This window comes from Papilio polytes, unplaced genomic scaffold, assembly GCF_000836215.1.
Source record: "Papilio polytes unplaced genomic scaffold, Ppol_1.0 DF823923.1, whole genome shotgun sequence".
Classification (NCBI taxonomy): domain Eukaryota; kingdom Metazoa; phylum Arthropoda; class Insecta; order Lepidoptera; family Papilionidae; genus Papilio; species Papilio polytes.
In genome coordinates, this window is record NW_013525281.1 from 1,753,598 (window position 1) to 1,774,803 (window position 21,206).

The window sequence follows — 21,206 nt, forward strand, 5'->3', positions numbered from 1 at the left end:
ATCGAACAGTACGTTTCTCACAGATAAATAATCTACGATTCCTTTTCCTTCTGCCAACTTTAGGTACTATTTCAAAAGTAATGGGTACAAAACCTTTGGCTAATTTTGCTAATAAATCTTTAGACTTCGTTTTACATTTACGTAGTAAAATTTGACGACCCCTTATCAATTCTTTGGTTACTATAGAATTTACTTTACTAGTACTAGCGTGGACAGTCGACTCTTTTCTAACAATTGCTTCAACATTCCCTTCTACAGCGTCTACCTTTTTATCTATGTTTTGTGTCTGATCTGTTTGTTCGTGTACAATTTCATGAATGTCATCGACTTGCATTTCCTGATCTTTATTACTTTCAATCTCCGGTAAACTTTGTTCCATTTGATTTGATCTAACGATACCAATTTTTTTTAGGAAAAATCTAAGTACAATTTACAAAATAACTTACAAAAATATAAAAACAACACTCGTCAGATACTGATTGTCATTATTTGTCAATTATCAATGTCATTTATGGTTCGATTTGAAATAAGAATTTAAACACAGATTATATCAAAATGTATTGAAAAAAAGGTTTTTAAAAAATTTTAAAACACTTTATTTGTTAAAAATATATTTATTGCTTTAAATACCTCAGAAATCTGTTAAATTCATATAAAACCTTACTTAGTATACCTGATACTGCGTTTAAGTATAATAAAACACAAAGTATTGTGAACACATATGTCCCGACACTATAAAGTATGGCACTTAATTTGGTTTAAAAAAAATATTAAGAAACAGATTTTATTTTCCTATTCTTATATTCCAAACGTAAATTTTATGAATAAAGTGGAAAGATTTATTATTTAAAAGTCCAAGGGCCTGTCCCACTACTGGCTGATAAAGGCTCAGATAGCATAAAAGCGACGCTACTGTCAGTTAAAGTAACAAAATCCGATATTTCCGTTACATATTTTACACGTTTGTTATCATACAATTTACAATTTGGTAGGACAGGTCTTAATAAAGTTATAACTAAAACTAAAAAAAAATCAAATATGCGAACACATGGTTAAGTGAAACCACTTTACTAGCAGTAAGAAATTAAAGCTTTAAATAAATTCTGTAACTATTATTGTGACAAGGTTTTCCAACATTTATATCAACGTAAAATTCTATTTTTTTCTTATTAGTAACAATTTAAAGTCCGTTTCAATACTGAAGCAGTATTTATACATAAATAAAGTTGTGGTCGACTTCCAATTTCTTCAACAGCCGTGTCGGTAGTTCCGAAACGATGTTCGAAGGTATTTTATCTGAAAACAACACAAATCTTACTAACATTAATACGAAAACTTGGATGTATGGATTGTAATCATTACATAACGACTGCATGAGTAGTGATGAAAAGTACAGATGTCAAACATATTCTGGAAGTGGTAAATCAGAAGTCAAGCACTAGTTCTGATTTAATTCCGTGCAGACGGAGCCGCGGTCATCAGTATGTTATAATTTATGAGCAGTTTGTTAAAAGAGCTCGAACCTTTCACATTAACTCTCACCCTTCTATTCCTTTTTACCAGTCAAAATACTAAACTGATAATTAAGTTAGCTAATACCAAATGTGTATTTGTGTAAATGTGTATGTGTACTGTGTACTAACCATTACACCGGTACACAAGGTTGGACCAGATGATCATCTCTTGCGAGAAACAGAAGACGCCGAGGCGGCCTCCCTTCAGCGTGAAGTCGTACACGTTGCCGGAGTCAGCTACCAGCCGGTTGTTCTCGTATATCTTCAGCCGGATGAGACCGATCTTAGGGCGGTGCAGCAGACGCCAACGGTACGCGGTCTTCTCACGCCAGCCGACATTGCGAGGGTCTTTCCAGAGGAGAGTCACCTGGTATTCACCAAGTTTAAGGATATTTTCTACACATTTTATGAGCGTGTTGGTAAACTATACATTTTTATTACTGTTATTAAGTCCCTAAATGCACAAGATTGAGTATAACATAAAAAAAAAGATTAAGAAGTCATAAAATAGCTCTCATGGGCTCGGTCAGATTGATAGGGGGGACAGCTGCCTCCTAAAGAATTTAAGAAAGTAAATTGAATATAAACGTATTTCGAAAACAATATTAATATAAGATGCCATAGCTAGATATAGTCTAGTTAATGATTTTGTCGTTGGGCTATGATTATTCTAAATACAGCAGTTTACCTTGATCAGCTCTGAAATCCATCACATTTTACCCTTGGAAATACGTAAATATTCACAATTTAATAGAATCTTACTTGATCAGGAGTGGATTCCGTGTTCCAGAGCGCGTTACGCAGCGTCTTCCCAGGACCGGTCTTTGAATTGACCAGCTTCAGTTGTATCCCGGGCTCGGCGACTGCGCGGAACGGCGTCGTCTGCCAGTACGTCTGCGTGTTCTTCTTCCACATCACCACGTAGAACCGCTTGTTGTTCTGATATCTGATATAATACAGTTAAAAGACCATTCTATCATTTTTCGTCTCTTTCGACTTTGATGATGGTTTTAAAATGTTGGTAAAACAATAATTACTTCTGTAGTTATGCTATTTAATGCAAAAATTAATTCAAGAAAAAATTATTATAACTTAAACAGGGAGGGTATAAAAGTAACGCTTCAGTCAAACTTTTTTTACTTTGTTTTGTTCGCGTAGTTTGAAAAAGAAATTGAGTGTTTGTTTTTATATCATCATATTTTACATTTGTTCTAGAAGATAAATGTGTGTCTATGTAATTAACCACAAAATTAATATTTGTTTTTTATACCTAATTTAAGTCCCTTTCTCTTTACCACCCTTTTCTTATAAGGATAGGATGGGGAAGTGGATTTGACAGAGGGGGAGATACATAGGAAGGGGAAATATCCTCTTTATGTGCATCTCCACTGTCGGATAAGGGTAGGCAACGCATCTGCAATTGCGGATGTCTATGGGCAGCGGTCGCTCCGCCATTTTGGCGGCTTCAGGTGGCGGCTTGCTCGTTTGCCACCTTTTGTTAAAAAAAAAAATACTCACCCAAATATAAATCCTACATAATCATCATCTATTTGAGTGTCAACAAACAAAGTTCCTTCGAAGTCAACACCACCGAAACTGTCAAAGCCAACAGCGAGTCCAGGGTCCGAGTTAAGGGTTTGCAGGATCTCGGCGCCGTCGTTAGCTATCACCCAGTTAGGGTCCTGCTGAGACTCACCCTCAGGGTCTAACCTTACTGTCATGTATTCTCTAAAATATAGAGAAATATTATCTATCTATTCATATCTATACTTCTACACTTAATGTAATAAAGCGTAGACAAAATTCTTTGTTACGTAAGATATCAGCAATTAGACCATATTTTTAAAGATTTTTTTTACAAAAGGTCTAAATATAAGACAAGCTGTACGCTATACATTATCACGGTACTTAATTAAAGGGATGAATAAATTGGAAAAAATTACCATGCGAGTACTAGACAGAAGCGATAAGCCAATAGCAGCAAAGAAGCAAGATTGTAACGGTAATTGTTAGCCAATGGCATGATTTTGTTATCTTTTAAGCATTTGAATTTTGACATTTACAAATAAAAAAATACGGAATGTGAACAATAAAATAAAGTTTTTATTATATCATGTTGTTACCCACGAATTCTCGTGGGTAATGGTAATCCAATCCAGGATTTAGGATTCCATTCCTGGATTGGATTATTACCAAAAATGCAATTCTCACCTAAAGTCAGTGCGGAATATCTTGGAGTTATTTGGACAATTGTCCAAAGAGTTTGTAACATTATCTCCGTCGAAATCATTATCACATAAGTCACCAACACTGTCGCCTAAAATATGATAAATGAAATAAAATACTTACAGTTACACTCAAAATCGAATAAGGTGACCAATTTAACGACTCTTCGTGCAGTATGTGAGAATTTCAAGTGAATTTTTAATTCAAGATTCATTTTAGTGTCAGAATGAGGTTAAATATATCAAATAACTAATAAAGAAGAGATAGAGAAACTACTAAGCTACTTGTAGAGTACTAAATCTTAAACTAGCAACTGATTTCTTTTCACAATTCCACCAAAACTATGTTATGTTGAAATAATAGCCGATTACTGAAACGAATTAAATACTGCGCTAAGAAAACACTTATAATCTGACAGATGTCTTAATTGAATTTGGAATTAAAACGTGATCTCGTGTGAACGTGTTCATGTGAACGTTTTAGTGTCCAGCCGTTAGTTAGCTTACAATCTCAAATATCTGAAATAATTACTATTTTTAGCTAGTAGTGAAAATAATAATTTTATTACCATTACTATCCAATTGATTGGAGTTAGGTACAAGAGGACAGTTGTCCTCTAAGTTTGGTATGCCATCACCGTCAATGTCATCATCGCAGGCATCACCCTTGCCATCATTGTCCACGTCCAGCTGGTCACTGTTGGCTAGGTTAGGACAGTTGTCTAAACCGTCCTGAACACCATCTCTGTAATATAAACGCGAACTTATCCTACACCTGTCCAGAACATTTGCCTGTAACTTTCAACGACTGGAATGGCAATAAACTGGCTTAGTGGAAACAGCAATCCATGCCTAATCTGCCCGATTGTGTAACTGGACTGTAACATTTAGTACCAGTTTTTATAGTACACCTGGGTGAGGTTTATACGACGCAGCCTTTTTTGACAGGTTTTGGAAGGAGGTTACTCGAGACTTTAATTCTCAGCTTTCCTTTCAATTAAGCAGTTACCAAAGTTATTTTTTTTTATTACAATTTTCAAATATCTTACTGGTCGCGGTCAACATCGCTGTCACACGCGTCACCGACGTTATCTTTGTCAGCGTCGTCCTGCGCTGGGTTACGGACACGAGGACAGTTGTCACACGCGTCACCTATGTAGTCACCGTCCATGTCCTCTTGACCCGGGTTGTGGACACGGGGACAGTTGTCATCCTCGTTTACAATACCTTGGAAATATTATGAACATAAGAAAAACGGGGCGATATAATGTCGTTAAAGAAGACGGAATGGAACTACAAGTAATTTTAGTAAGACTTAAAGTATTTGGTGTTACCATCATTGTCCATATCAGTGTCACAGAGGTCACCGATGCCATCGCGGTCTGCGTCCTCTTGTCCCGGGTTGTACCGTCGAGGACAGTTGTCACACGCATCACCTCTTTTGTCACTACGGTCTTCATCCCTATCCAGTTGATCCGGATTTGATACCAGTGGACAGTTATCCTAAAACAAATGTAAATGTTAATTTTGGCCCACGGATACAGCCAAGAGTGGGCAGTGTGGGCTAAAGCCATTAAAATCACAAAACCTTAACTGGAAATACTAAAAACTAAGATAAATTACAGTTAAATTGTATCTGGCCTTATCCGAAAATAAAACAGTTACTAACATGTGACAGGGTTTCTCTTTTTCAGGCTACCTTTGACCCATGCTACGAGAGAAAAAGTTTTTTTTGTTTTGCCCTACCTTACCTATCACATTAACATAGCCTATATTTATCTGTAGATTTTTTAACACCGTGCGAAGTCACCAGCTATAACTAGTTTACAATATAACTAACCGGAATATTAGGAATGCCGTCACCATCAGCATCAGCATCACAGGAGTCTCCAATGCCATCACCGTCCGCGTCCTCCTGTCCGGAGTTTGACACATCCGGACAATTGTCAGCTTTGCAGTGTATTTCGTTACACGGCAACTTATGGTCCGGATATCCGTCTATATCTCTGTCCGGTCCACAAACAGTACCGTTGCCCGCCCATCCGGTCTGAAATTGATATGAAAATACTTCGTTTAAAATCAATACTTACTAAATACTAAGTTTCTGATGTCTACTTCGTGTTAATACGACTGTAGTTAGGTACTTCTTTCTTATGACTACTTAGTGTTGTGGTGTCTATAGTTATGTAATCCTTTCTGGTGTCTACTTCGTGTTCACGGGTCTGTAGTTATGTACTACCTTTGGATGTCTACTTGGTGTTAATGTGTCTATAGTTTTTAGTTTCTAATGTGTCAATGTGTTTTTTTCTCATGTTAGTGTGTCTAGTTCGGAACTTACCGCACAGACGCACTCCTGTCCGAACCCGCAGACGGCGTTATACCGGCGGCAGCGCGCGGAGTCGCAGCGTTGCACTAGTGAGCCCGGCTCTAAGCACGGCCGTGATGTATTCACGTAGTAGTTGCCACCGCACGGCACGCATGTATACGAACCCTACAATACGTAAAGTAAAACCATTAATGCAGTTTACCTGGTTATGGACGTCAAATCTAGGAATTGCTAGATTCAACGTCCAATAATACAACCATAACTAGAATATACTCCTCCACTCATCACATAAAACGCAGAATCGCTTCCATCGCATCTCTGTCTTTTGTGTGAGTGTGTACTGGGTGAGTAGCCAAATTCGAGCAAGAGTTATTGCTGGCGTCTACCACTGTTAAATCAATTCTTTTATAGTAAATATTTTACTATCATCATCATCACCAACATACTATACGTCCCCTCAGAGGGGCTCGGAGACTACCCTCCTACCCTACGTTAGCTTGACTAGGCCTACTTAGGGTAGACCAATATTTTATTACAAAAGTACCTAATATGTTACATATCTTAAAATGGTCTTGTACGTCCCCAAGCATTACTGATCATCTAAGTTTGTTAGCAAGCATCCAGCATACTCAGACAGAAGACAGTCTTAAAAGCGTAAGATTCTACAACGCCTTACAAATAGTTTATACCTACCGGTGTGTTAACACAAAGCCGTCCTCGAGGACAGCTGGTGCGTCCATCTTCACACTCGTCGATATCAATGCAGCGCTCGCGGCGCCGCTCCTCCCCCGCGCCGCGCCACCCCGCACTGCCCGCGTACCCGGCAGGACACGGCCCGCAAGTAAACCCACCCTCCTCATTACGACACGAGACCAGCTCGTCGCATGGACGGATCAAATCACATTCGTCAATATCCACACAGCTGTAACCTAGGAAAAAATTCTCTATCAAGCATCATCAGCCCTGACTGAGGAGTTTCAAGTATAGACTAAGTTAGGAGTCAGTAGGCAATAGACGTTGGACTGGAGGTGGAAATGAAAAATTACATTGGTACTGAATTCGAACCCAGGACCTGCAGGACTAAGGCTTAACCTTAAGTCACTGACGATCTAACACTTATTGATGTACAGGATGTTAATTTTTGCACCGTACCTAAGAGAAATTTTAAATTCAAAATTAAAACCATAAAATTGAAATTTAATTTTAAAAATTACTCATAAGAATTTAACTTTAATAAGATTTAGATTCATACCACTCCATTGAAATCCTTTCGGACACTCCTGACACTGGTAGTACGGGCTGGTAGATACTGGCGTGCACTTCCTCTCCCTGCAAGGTCTTCTGGCGTCGCAGATATGCTGACATCTCTGCCCGTCTCCCAGGTAACCTTCAGGACAGGATCCACAACGTGGTCCTGATGATGTCTCTTGACATTCCACACCTGAAAACGATAAACAGAATTTCATTGAATGAAAAAAGAATCAAAACAAATTTTACCTGGCCTGAGTAATTAATTTTTACCATAAGTTTGTTAAAAATATGGCGGTTTGTTTTGAACAGAATTTGTCTCACCCTGATAGCACGAAATATGATGACACGATAACCTTTGGCAGTCCTCGCCGTTGCCATGGAAACCAGCTGGGCAGGGGCCACAGCGGTAACCGCCTCCAGGTAAATCTTGACAGGCAACACCTGAAATAAGAGGATTCAAAATTAGACAGATTTAGTACACAAACTAAAAGAAATAACAACGAGTAATATCGAATTTGATGATAACTCAGTAATTAAAATACGAGATTTAACACTTAAATGCATGATGATGCATTTATACATCAGTCTTCTCTTCCCTACCCAATAGACAATTTAAAAAAAATATTTATTTTTCCGTTGATGTATTCAATTTACTGTCCGTTTCAATTTAAAGTATTTAAAAAAATGCATTTAACATGTAATTACGTCTGTCTAAGATATAGAAGTATACTTACGACCACCGAAACAAGGGTTAGAGCTGCAAGAAGAACGACAAGTCAAGCCATCACTGCTCTGTCCTGAGGGACATCTTTCACAGCGGTAGCCTTGCTCCGTGTCCTCACAGTATTCTCCTATAATAAACATAGAATAAAGATAAAAGAAGATGGAATGCTATACTGTACGCTTGTTTACTTTATTCAGCTTTTATGAAAGGGTGAACTTAAATTCCGAGAGTATTTGTTCTTTTGTACCTTAGAACGAAATTCTTTAATGTTTAATTGCAATGAGAAACTAAGTTTCCTATTTAAATCACACGAATCAAAACTGATTTAGTTACCTAAATAAAGAAATAGTAATATAAAAGAGAAGTTTTCGCTGTTACAGCAATGAACCAACTAATTAAGGTCGAATCTTGACTCAAATATGAATGGGTTTCTGTACTCTTAACTATGCTCGTATTTCGTAAAATATATCTTACCTTGGGAGCAAGGTCTTCTGTTACATAGTATGGGTCTGCATCGTCTACCGTCTCCCTCCATGTTGCGGGGACAGGAACCGCATTGGACACCACTCGCCGTGTTACGACATTCCACACCTAGTCATTTGTTTGTATTATAGTTGATTTTAAGTCCTGATTTGACTGGTTTATGAAGGAACATGCCCTTTAGGTCAGGAGGTCAAATTTTTTTATCCTAATCATAATTGACTTTTTATGATGTTTGGATGTTTTGAATTAGTGTTGGTTCTGTTGTATCGTGAAGCAAACTTTTAACGGAATTCATGTTTTAGACAAGGTTTGGGCAACCTTTGACATGTTGAGGGGAAAACTGTAGCGTGCAATATTTGATGTTTGCCGCCTCACTGTCACTATCTGAGTATAAATACCTAATGTATTTTTTTAATTGTTTTTTTCAAAATGTCTCGCGTGCCGGATCATATTTTACAACAGACCGGATGCGACCCGCGGGCCAGTTGTTCATATATGTTTTCAGACATAAAATAATTCGTGAAATGCCGAATTATACCAACCTAGGATTTAAAGGCAAAACAAAGAAAATGTGCTAAATAAATCCAAAGTATCTCATTGAATCGAATAAAATATTTTACCTGATCCATTTGCCAAGATTAATCAAGCAACTCAAAGTTCAATAATTCCGAGTAGGCGGAACTCAAAACTATGTACAATGTAGGCAGCGAACTAAGCCAATAAAGGAATGTGGTTATTGAAATAAAACGCGTTCAATATTTACGAAGTATTTAATTAAAACCCACTCATTCGACAAATACATTTTGTTGCTTGATTTACCTTCACATAAACTATATCTGGTTCAAATCCAAACATTAAATAAACTAAACATTTAGCTGTAATTTGTAAATTCTAATATACTTCTGGTCAAGAACTTTTTACGTTGGGCGGTTTGACTAAACTATCGCACAACTGTTATGCGATTGTCGATTGTTTCGCAGCCAATTCAACTGTTTAGTTGCACAACTAATCAAGTAGTGTGCGCGCCTCCATATAAGCTAATAGGAAACTTAGCGGGACTCAACAGTTTTGCGATATTTTAGTCAATGGTGTGCATGCCTTATTTTACAATATCTCTCAGATTTATCAAATATTGTTAATAAGATAACCGAATAAAAAGAATTAACACAATGCTACCATATACGGGATTTACGCCTCCACTAGATTTAAAATTTGGATCGAAACCAGATATAGGAATGAACAAATTAAAAAATACTGAATAAGAGATTTCGAAAAATTGTACAATAAATTAGAAACTATAATACATGTAAAAGAAATGTTCAATAACCAGGATAACATGAAGATGTGGTGCATCTTTCGACCGGCGGCGGCGGTGGAGGTTGTACTCGGTTGCAGCAGACACGCAATTGGTTCCTCAAATTGTCAATATTGCCTTTCTGATCCGCCATTTCTCTACGAAGCATTTCAATGGTTTGTCTCAGAAGGTTTAGCTGACGAATTAATTCATCTGCGGACAAAAACATGGTACTATTAGTGTGTAGAAATAAAGATTGAGGAAAAGTTGTCATAATTAGGAAGGAATTGTGGACCGCAATGACAAATGTTAGATTCATCTTGAGAATGAAACCTGATGCTTGGAAATAACATGACAAAGACAGAAAGATTAGACTTAAAATACATTCAATAAAGAAATTGAAACCAAGTAAATCAATCAAGTCATAAAGTATATTAAATAGATAAAAAAGATGAATGAATACATACCATCACATGATTCTATATCCATCGATGGAATATCACCTCTTTGTGTAGTCGCTTGCGGTGGCTGTGGAAGTATCCCATTTGGATCTATATAATTCGTTCTATAATCATCTCCTTGCATTTGTTCTTCCTCTCTCTTCCTCCGAGCGTCTTTAGCGATGAATTCTTTGACATCTTCTACGTCAGATTTATCAGAAGACATTACTGTTGGTGGTTTTAATGGATTCTCATGAGCTTCGCAACTTAAAGCGTCTAATGCTGCGTGTTCATTGCCATACACTTCGATTGGTACACTTTTTTCATGATACTGGAAAAAAATATATTTTACCACTTAGAATAATTTTGAGCTAGTTAATTTTTAGGGAATAGAAAGGACTCGTAAGATGATTATAGCATACCAGTTTTAACTTCTGTTTAGAGAACAGCTGTAGAACATCGTGCTGTCCTGGCATATCATGCCAGTGGAGGGATTTACAGCCAGCATACAATTTCACTCTATCTGTCGCCACTACAAGGATAAGCTTCTCATGCGAATGAGTCCCGAGACCCCAGGACACTCCTTTTAGGTTGCTGCCGTTAAGACTCTCAAGAGATACTAAAAACAAACATACATTTAAAAAAAACTAATTATTTAAAAACGAATTAAAAAAAAATCCGATTGACACTCCTAAGATAGTTGGGTCGCTTTCTTTTTCTAGTGAATTTCTAAACCGAGCTAGTATATTCTTTTATTATTATTATTCACTAGTAAATGTACACTTACTTTTGTTCGTCTTATGATTATAGTACATTGAAATGGCGTCGTCATCGGAAGCCATGGCACGGAACAATATTTCTCGTCTGTTACTCTTCCCCTCTGGGCCTTTGATTAAGACGGCGACCTCTCCGCCGTCACGAGCTGAGCCTGCTGCCGCAATCACATCGTTTGTCGCTTCTGGAATTGAAATAAAATTAAACTTCAGAATAAATGTGATTTGTGAGATTATCATTCTTCAATTGAAGAGATCTATTTATTGATAACAGGGAATTTTCAGTCTTAAATAGCAGTGCATAGAGCGTTGCTTTTAAAATTGACTACCAATAAAAGTAAAAGGTTCTTAATTAGTATAGAACTAGCTGTCGCCATCAAACTTCGTTAGCGAGAATTTTTTTTAAGTCATCTATAACATTCCCGCGTGCATCTTCTTTCTGCCAGCTATCTTCATCATCATAATCTTCCCGAAATCAGGAATTCTCTTTTGATATTACTAACAGACACTTAAATTTTATTATATATATAGACGACTTAACATTAGTTAAATGAAATATGTTTTAAACAAATGAATAAAGCATATTTTAAATACTGAATAACAGTGTAGTAACAAAAAGATAAACGATTTTTTTTTGTCAATCTGGAATCCGCGAAGAAATTGTAACTAATGTCAATGGGGCAGCAAGATAAGAGGAACATTGGATAGAATTCATGAATTGTGGAGATAAGAGGCCTTCGACCTACTGAACCGTAGCTAGATACGAACGTATTGCAAAATCATATTTCGTGAATAGTTGTACGAATCTAACTCAGAAGTAAAAACGAGAATTAAAATATTACCATGATATTGAATATGATGATTTAATATATACCGTAAAATCTTAAAAAAATTTACAAGCAAATAAAATTTATATCAAAGTTGGCAAAATCTATAAAAAGACGCATCACCGTATCATTGAATCTTCAATAAAAGAATCCATTGTCCTGTCTATTTTAAAAACGAAAAAGAAACCCGTCTCAGAAGTACAGTAACTGCAGAACGCTGTAACCTAGTTTATATATAAAAGGGCCTCTATTTTTTTTAAATACTTCTATTTGTAGTTAGTGACTAGTATATACGACCAGACCTTTGCGTCATCCAACACGTTCCAAGTAACTGGAAAGCTGGATTAACGGCTGTAATTTTTCACACGCATTTACACTGTGAATTGTATTGAATATTTTTTATACAAATGTAACTCAAAGCTCTAACGTCGTAAAACATTTTATACAGTGAGTGTTTTTAAGATCGATCTATCCGACAAAGACCCTTATAATCTAAACTATTATAATAAAGCGTAAACACACACTTCTTTGTTGCCTAAGATCTCAGCAAAAACAGCATATTTTTGAATAATTCCTTCGTTAAAAAATAATTAGGCTATATATTTTCACGCCATTAAACTTAGGGGGAATATTATGGATAAAAACCCTAATGTGGGAAAGAAACCATAAGTTGCTACCACCATCAAGAAAGCAAGATTGCTTAGATTTGTCATAATTTCATGCGGATGAAGCCGCACGGGAACAGCTAGTTGTTATATAATTTTGGGACTTCTATGGCTTCTATAGATTGTAGTTAAGTTAACAGGCTGTAACTGAAGGTGTGTAAAGGACTTTAGTAATTTAATAACGGATAAGAGAAGGTCCCGTCTCCTGAACCACAGTTGCATAATTAGTTCAGTAGACAGAGCCACAATGAATTTTGTGAAAAAGTTTTTTTTTTGTCCAGTAAAGAGTTTTTAAATATTTTTAAATAATTCTGGTATCAATAATTTCGCTTGATCATATCTTAATCGTTAGATTGGTTAATTCCATGGCTTAAAATTAAAGTCCTTCAAAGTTGTGGACAGAAAAGTTTAGCCAAGTCAACTATAAACAATTTATTTCTTTAATCTTTTCCTAGAAAGAAACCATAAAAATTATACCTTTAGGTTCGCTCTTCATGATTAAAAACAAACTAGATTAATTCCATGAACTTACACGAGTTGATAAAGTTTTCCAAAGTTACATTTCTTTCCAATAAACTTGGAGAGTAAAATAAAATATGCAAATAACCCTACAAATATTGCCATGTACGGGAATTCAGCAACCTTCATTATAAGAGCGAGGGCACACCTTTGAATAAACTATCACACAACTGAGCGACTGTCGATTGTTTAGCCAATTCAACTATTTAGTTACAGAACTAAAAATCTAATAGTGTGCCCACCACCATATAGGCATTAAAGAGAGACTTGACAGTTGTGCGATAAATTAATCAAAGGTGTGCGCTCTAAAGTTTTCAATGACGCAACAAGGGCACTGACTTGCACAAAACCCAACCCTTTTGTTATTATTCTCGATTTGGATGACACAAACATAAGTTTGAGTCACGTGCCACTTTTTTGTTTCATTGCCGGATGTTTCGCTGTTTGCAATAAACGGCTTACTCGACCGAGTAAGATTTCATAAGGCTACAAAGCTTTCAACCGTTCTGTTTAACGTTTTAAATGTAAAGCGAAGTGTATATCCGTCTAATTGCATGAACCGGGAATTTCTTTCGTTTTTCAGCAATTAAAACTAGTGGGAATGTACTAGCCCTTACAATAGAACCTTCTTTTTGTTCCGTTCATTTAAAAAAAGATGTCCAGCGACTGGTTTATCCTTGTCCCTTAAATGACTTTTTATCTCTTGTCGCACAAATCGTCACTAAGAGACTATTTATTATTTATTTTGTTCTTACTTCAGTAAGAAAAATAAATTCTTAAACGTCGGTATAGCGGTATAATAAACATTGAACGCAGTGATGTGAGGATCGAAGTAACGGTCAAGGGATAAAAACCCGCCCCCGCCTTGTAGGGCCTTCCTGGACACGACGGGACCCTGACCTCAATACCCATCCCGTGATAAAAGTACAGCTGTCCATTAGTCTATTATATATAATAAAACTGGAATATCTGTATGTAATATTTAGAAGAAAACTATGATGCGAACACGATACATTTGCGTTCCTTATAATGAAAATCCATTTTTTTTTGTTTATCTGTCCGCAAGATCTTGTTTGTTATGGGTAATCTACATAACGGCTAGCCAATAAAAGGTAGACGATGTACTCGGGAATATTATAGTCTAATTTTACGCGCTGACGAAGCCAAGACTTACTGCTAGTGTTACTCGTAAACACAAGTCATGACTTATATTGACGGAATAGACATGAAGTCGCGGGCGAAAAATAGTGTATGACGTACTTAATTATCAAAAAAAAAACTAAGAATTTTTAGTATTATCAACTGTTATTATACTGCGGGAACAAGAGTACACTTCTAATCATTCAAATATTTCATAGGGAAAAGGGTAAGAATACGGTTATGAGGTAGACATTATGGGGTATGAGGTATGGTTATGAGGTCGTATTAAAACCATGGCTATATCCTATGTTACACCATAATCAATAAGCAAAATGTCAACCAACAATCTAAATTATAACACTGTTATTGACAAAAAGCTCCAACCCACGTACAATCGGACCGCTGTATTCCGTGGGACTTGAATTACCTAATAAAGTAACATGGTTACCAGTGAATAATTCTAAGCTAGAATACTATCCTTTAAGGGATAAAGTAAACTGGTGTTAGTGTAAATTATTATTTACCATTAGTTAACTTAACTATTGCTCGCGACTTCGTCCGCGTGGAATAAAAAAACAAGTAAAAAGGCAGCCTAGTTTTTGAAAAAGGCCCATTAGTTTTCGAGTTATTTCAATACATACAAAAAATACAAATATTTATAATATTAAAATCTAGCCTTTGTTGCGAATAGATAGACCTTTCTATTGGTAAAAGACTAATACGGTAATAAAAACGAAGTAACAGCTTGTGCCGAGGCTCCTGAGGCAGCCCTCGAGCTTAGTCACTCTCTAAACGTATATGTATGCCTCTTCAAGGCAAACAGTGGCCATTCAGTCACAAAACTTTGTAAAAAAAAATTGGTGAAAGAATTTTTGAAATCGGGAAGTAGTTTTTTTGTAAATCGAATAACTATATACAAAAATACAAATCTTTCCTCTTTATAATATTGGTGTAGATATAATAGATTGTCATAAGTACGATATGGTATGGTTTAAGGAATTTTTATATCAACCATTGTAAAATCGTTTTCAGATTTAATAAAGTCTTCCATTTGATGCGTTAATTCAACTTGATAATGTAATTATAGGATTCAATAGTGGAAATTAGCATGCATTAGATTCACGCTAGAACGCCTGTCTGAGCTAGTGAGGTAATACGATGACGTCACAGATTGTTCATTGAACGCACGTCGGCAAAACCTTGCCCACGCTAATTCCATTCAAGCCGTTATCTTGACTGTTACATAATCTTAACATAGCATTAATATAGGACACTAAGGGCCTGTCTGATAACAATGTAACGAGTGAAATATGTGATGGAAATATCGGATTTTGTTACTTTAGCTGACAGTAACGTCTTTTTTAATCTATCTGAGCCTCTATCAGTTAGTGGTGGGACATGCCCTTCATATTGTTATCAGACTATTTACAATTTGGTAAGACAGGCCCTAAGAGTCGTTAATTCGTGTAAAAGAGACTATTTTACGATTATGAGTGCAACGGTAAATACAGATTTAATTTCATTTATTATTTAATTTCATTAATATACTAGCTTTTGCCCGCGACTCCGTTGGCGTGGAATAAAAGGAACAAAAGTGAGTAGTCTATTGTTCTTCTAGACTGTCCTATATATCTATATCAAATTTCATCGAAATCTGTTCAGCAGTTTAGGCTACAAACTCTAACAAACATCCATCCATCCGTTTAACAGGTAACAAACATAAAAAAACAAATGAATTAAGAAGCCACAATAACACCGATAAAAAAGTTAAGACCCAATCATACTGTAATGTATTATTAGCTCCAAATCCAAATAATGACTAAGAACACGCGCACACTTTAGACAAAACTATCGCATAACTGTTTAGTCGCGCTTTGATTCCTATGTGCTTATATGGAGGTGCGCAGACTACTCGATTTTTAGTCCAACTAAACAATAAAATGGACTGCGAAACAATCGACACAAAACAGTTGTGCGATAGTGTAGACAAAGGTGTTCACCCGCTCTATATGTCACATCAAGAAATTATATCCATTGAACATGGTATGTCATGTGTCCATGACCTAAGCGCATGCGACTCCCAAATGAGAATAAATGCAACATTGAGTTCGCATCTCCTAGTCCCGAGTGAGGCGTGGGCAGGATGAGTGAACAAATGATCTAACTTTGATATAACTGTATTTTGCAACGATATTACCTTGCCCTCTGTAACAATAAATAAAAAAAATATATTACTAGCCGAAAAATAATATACCTTTGAAGGTTCACAAGGTTTACTCTTTGACGTTAAAACATTTGAATGATCTAGCGTCAAAGAGTAAAGCTTGTGAACTGTAACATTTAAATATCTGTCAATTAAAAAGGTTATTTAATTTGCATTTTAGAAATATATGCAGTAACTACAATTTTTAAATAGAATCTAAAACCCATTTACTTAGTATTATTCCAAGAAAATGTCTACTAGCAAGACATAAATTAACACATTATAAATAAACAGCAAAAAGTAGATTAAACGATCTAACAGACACGACACATCTTTAATAGCGATTAGGAACGGTCTCAAATAGAATCATAAAGTTCACATGTAATTTACTATCATAAATCAAGTGGCACAACAAATTGGACAATATAATTGATTAAACAGAACATGAAGAAGAAACAGATGTTTTTTACATTTCAACGTATAAATAGTAATGTTGAATTTATCCCTTACAGTGAATATTTTATGGTAACTATGTAGGTGTGATTGTTAACAAGAACATGTGGTCTTACCGATTTAGACCACAATGTGGGACTTATTGCAAGGTCTCCTTATTTGGAGCGTCAACCAAATCACATTTACGATAATCGTAGAGGTAAATAGATCGATGAAATTGACAACTACACAAGTGAATTAAGAATTCTTAGGGCCATTCCTACCACTAGCTGATAAGAGGCTCAAATAGCTTAAAATGACGTCGCTGTCAGGTAAGGTAACAAAATCCAATATTTCTATCACATATTTCACACGTTGGATTCAACAATTATCATCAAACACTTTATAATTTGGTGGGACAAGCCCTTAATATTATTTTATTAATGCGAAAATTTAGATGGATGTTTGTTAGACTTTGTAGCCTAAACGGATCTCGATGAAATTCGGCATAGATGTAGAGAATCTGGAAGAACACATAGACTACTTACTTTTGTTTTTTTGTTAAATCTGCGCAGACGGTGTCACGGGCGAAAGCTGGGAAACTTTTTAAGGCTGAACATTACTTAATGTTTGGGCATTGGATATCTGCAAGTAAATCGCCTATGATTTGAATCTTCAAATCACTAATAATACTTTACTTACCACTTACCTAAAAACCCTGTAAATGTAACAATATCACAATCCATCCCAGCTTTCCTTGGTAAGTTCAATGCTTACGTGTTTTGGACGCGGTTATAAAGAAGGGCTTACGCAAACATGTTGGCCGAATATGGCCACCACATGGCCCGTGACACACTGACCTTATGCACTAACAGCTAATCGTAAACTCAAGTAACTTTACAAATTACGTTCTTATTTCTGCGATCCATACAAAGACATTTAAGAAATACATAGACTTGGGGAACAACATTTTTTCACCGGTAACTTCTTTGGGCGGTAATATCTCAATGTTTGATTCATTCATTCGTTTGTGTTTTTATCCGACTCTAGATAGCGCTAGTGTGAAAAATGTTTCATACATCATTTTTTCCTCTATATATTTTTTAAATCTCTTTGGTGCTATGTAAGGATTTCTCCAATACAGCGATATTACAAGGTTTATGTAATTTGACGTAATTGGAGGAACTTTTAATTGAAATTAGAAAGAATTTCCTTAGAAAATGTAACAAAATGACTTGCGTCCCATTTGACCACGATACCAAATGACGTTGTTGCTGTGGATAGATGGTACGCGCTACATTAATAGCCTATACACTGCACTTTACCTCCCAATCCGCTAATAATAACGAAGTAACGACTCGTGGCGAGGCTCCTGAGAGAGTCCTCGAGCTTAGTTACTTAACTTAGTTAAACTAAGCGCCATCTGCGCTCGGCCACCTCAAGCCAGGTGAATCTGTAAATGCCTCTTCAAAGCAAGCAGTGGCCATTCAGTCACAAAAAAACACTTTTGGATATGACGGTACACAGAAAATAGCAACATATCTTTCTTAAATGCTACTATGTATGTATTACTTAACTTACTACGTGTTTCTAAACAAAGCGGAACAAACTGATCACGATCGTGGCAAGGTTAAATCTGTCGGCTCTAGATAGACGTAAATAACAGACCAGAGATATAGAGAACTTAGAAGCTCTCCTACATAAATAAATGAAACTGAATAAATCTGGATTAAATTAAACAAAATATTTTTCCTCACTCAGTATCAAGTTATGGTTTTTAAGGGTTGCCCTGAGTGACCACTAGACTGACTACGGCAGAAACTAAACTTAAAAACTCTTCTTATTTACAAAAAAAGTCGAAGTACAAGAACAGCTTACTTCAGGCTTGATTTAGTTTAACAACATCAAACTCAAAAAAGTAGTAAGTAAGAACGTAGTACGAAAGTACAAATCAAAAGGAAAATCGTAATAATCACTAAAATTACGCTAACTTAAGTAATTGTTTTGTAGTACATTTGGAACATAAGTAAACACTAATAGCTTTACTATTACGAGAGCCGTAAATTTGTATGTCGACATTTTATTTCACTGCCATAAAGACACGGGCTTGTGTCAAATGTCTTAAAATAAAGTACTATTCCTGTTATCCTTAGGGTGCTGTGTCACATTAGAAATAGAATGTCTGCAAGATTAAACAAACTAAAAATTAAAGATACTGTCGTCTGTAAGTCCATTAACACGAATTAAAAAAAAAACTTAATAGTCTATGTGTTTTTCCAGATTATGTTCTACATCTATGCCAAATTTCATAAAGAACAATAATCCAAACTTTCGCATTTAAAATGTTAACAAGCATATGTCTAAGATAAGAAGAGAAGAAGTAATACATATAAATCACGTGCTAAATATATATAAATAATAAGGAAGAAAGATTTGTATTTTTGTATATATTGAAATATCTCAAAAGTTACTGTGCCGAATTAAAAATTCTTTTACCTTTAAAAAGTTATTTTATCTGAGTAACATAGACTATACTTTCTACTGCACTATAATTCCAAGTAGACGAAGTCGCTAGCAACAGCTTTATTATAGAGAAATCCCTATTTTGAATAGAAGCTGAAATCAATATTTAATTCATGAGAACAGTACAAAAAATATCTTTGCTGTTACGAAATATATTGGTTAGAGAGGTAAATAAATCAACAATTAAAATCGTACATTGACAATTGGTGTATCAATGAAAACTTACCTTCATCAAACGTGAGCGCCGTGGAAGCCGCCACTGCAGCAAGGAGTAAAACAAAACGGCCACATATGGCTGTCGAAGCCATATTGCCTGTGAAACGGAAATTGCAAATATAATCCAGCCAATCAATTTGTAAGGAAATCCGGGATTTTGTAAACCATACGACTTTCCTTTACTCACTACAAGAAATGCCACACTCATAGTTTGATTTTAAATGGTAACTAAAGATGGCATTTAGTTTCGATTTAATGAGATATCGACACTGAGATACACCTTAAATAACCATTTTGGAGTATAAGAGTAGAATTGACTTCCTTAAAGCTTGCTAAAGACGTTCTCTAATTAGTTTAGGCAAAATTTTAATTGTGCAGTTCGACAGTTAAAATTTTGCCTATACGTTTTAATTATACAGTTCAACTAACAGTCGATATTTTGCCTGCACTAGTTTGTGTGTCTATAGGCAAAAAATTGCCTAAACACGCACCATGTCAGTTAGAACTGAACGTATACAGTTCGCTTTAGTTCAAATACATTTTATTTAGAAGAAATAAACATTGAACCTGTTGTATGTAGGCAATAAAACTAGTTTTCATTGTTTATATTTATACCATTATTCATATGTGACTGGATATATTCTTAGTACAGATAGTGCTACTTAAAATTATGACGTCATATAGTAAAACTTCATGAACAAGTATAAAATACAACTTGACAGTGTTTTTATATAATCCATGCAAGAAAAAATGTTTTTTTTTAAAGACTGTAACTGAAAAAAAAATATTAGGTCCAAGTTCCGAAATTTGTAATGAACATCGTAATTAGTAACAAAATGTTCTGAGTTATCTCAAGCTTAATTTTCAAGTTTTTTTTTTTCATTTGAGTGGGAAATTAATCTAAGGCCAAGATTTTATATTAAGCTTACATATAGGGTAGCTTACATATAAGGTAGGTGACTAAATAGTATTGAAATAAGTAAGAGAAGGTTTTAATTAATAGTTAGCTATAAAATTATCTCTGTTTTGGTTGCAATTTTAAATCAAAATAATAAGAATCTTATCACACCGCGGTGGACTTTTCAATGGTTTTTAATAAATAATGATAACCTTTAAGAGATTAAAGATAAAACTTTTCGAGTATCCAAACTTAAATATACATAAATAAAAGTTGTTAATCAATTAAAATTTCTTATTATGTCTACGGTAAAAGGTCAAAAAGTAAAAGTTCTTGATGCTACATCGAAATAAATAACTAAATACTGTACATACATGATACGATTTTTAGAGTTTTTATTTGTTTTTTAATACTCTATAAAATTAAAACTTTTAGAATATCATTGGTATATTACCGTTTAAATAATTGATCCACCCCAAATTTTCCCGCGTAAAATACGAACTTTAAACAAAGATTAGTACGGCGCGTGCGCGAACTGCGCGCTTTCGCAACTGACTGAATTGGTTTCAGATTCAAACCGTACTCGTCTCGTAATCGATTATCCTTTTTGTGCTTAAATAATATTTTAACTAACAGTTTATTTATTAATATCTTGCTACTCTTTAATTCCTAATTAACTTTATTTGGGTCTTCATTTTACTTTGGCTATAAACATAGGATAAACACAATAAACGACTCTTACATTTTTTCGCA

At 35.4% G+C, this 21,206-nt stretch overlaps 1 protein-coding gene across 1 annotated transcript; it reads right to left on the reverse strand.

The window, feature by feature from the left end:
• Positions 1-622: 622 nt before the first annotated feature.
• On the reverse strand, positions 623-21,012 carry LOC106102452 (cartilage oligomeric matrix protein). Its single transcript, XM_013281937.1, has 21 exons — positions 20,908-21,012; positions 19,566-19,652; positions 11,045-11,215; positions 10,680-10,876; positions 10,285-10,588; positions 9,851-10,030; positions 8,515-8,631; positions 8,051-8,167; positions 7,638-7,757; positions 7,318-7,506; positions 6,759-6,994; positions 6,078-6,230; positions 5,580-5,786; positions 5,074-5,242; positions 4,789-4,966; positions 4,309-4,484; positions 3,726-3,831; positions 3,033-3,242; positions 2,277-2,460; positions 1,644-1,881; positions 623-1,296 (listed from the first exon to the last, which is right to left on the reverse strand). The coding sequence occupies exons 2-21, from the start codon at positions 19,645-19,647 to the stop codon at positions 1,211-1,213; spliced, it is 3,420 nt and encodes a 1,139-aa protein (XP_013137391.1). The 5' UTR covers positions 19,648-19,652; positions 20,908-21,012; the 3' UTR covers positions 623-1,210.
• Positions 21,013-21,206: the final 194 nt, after the last annotated feature.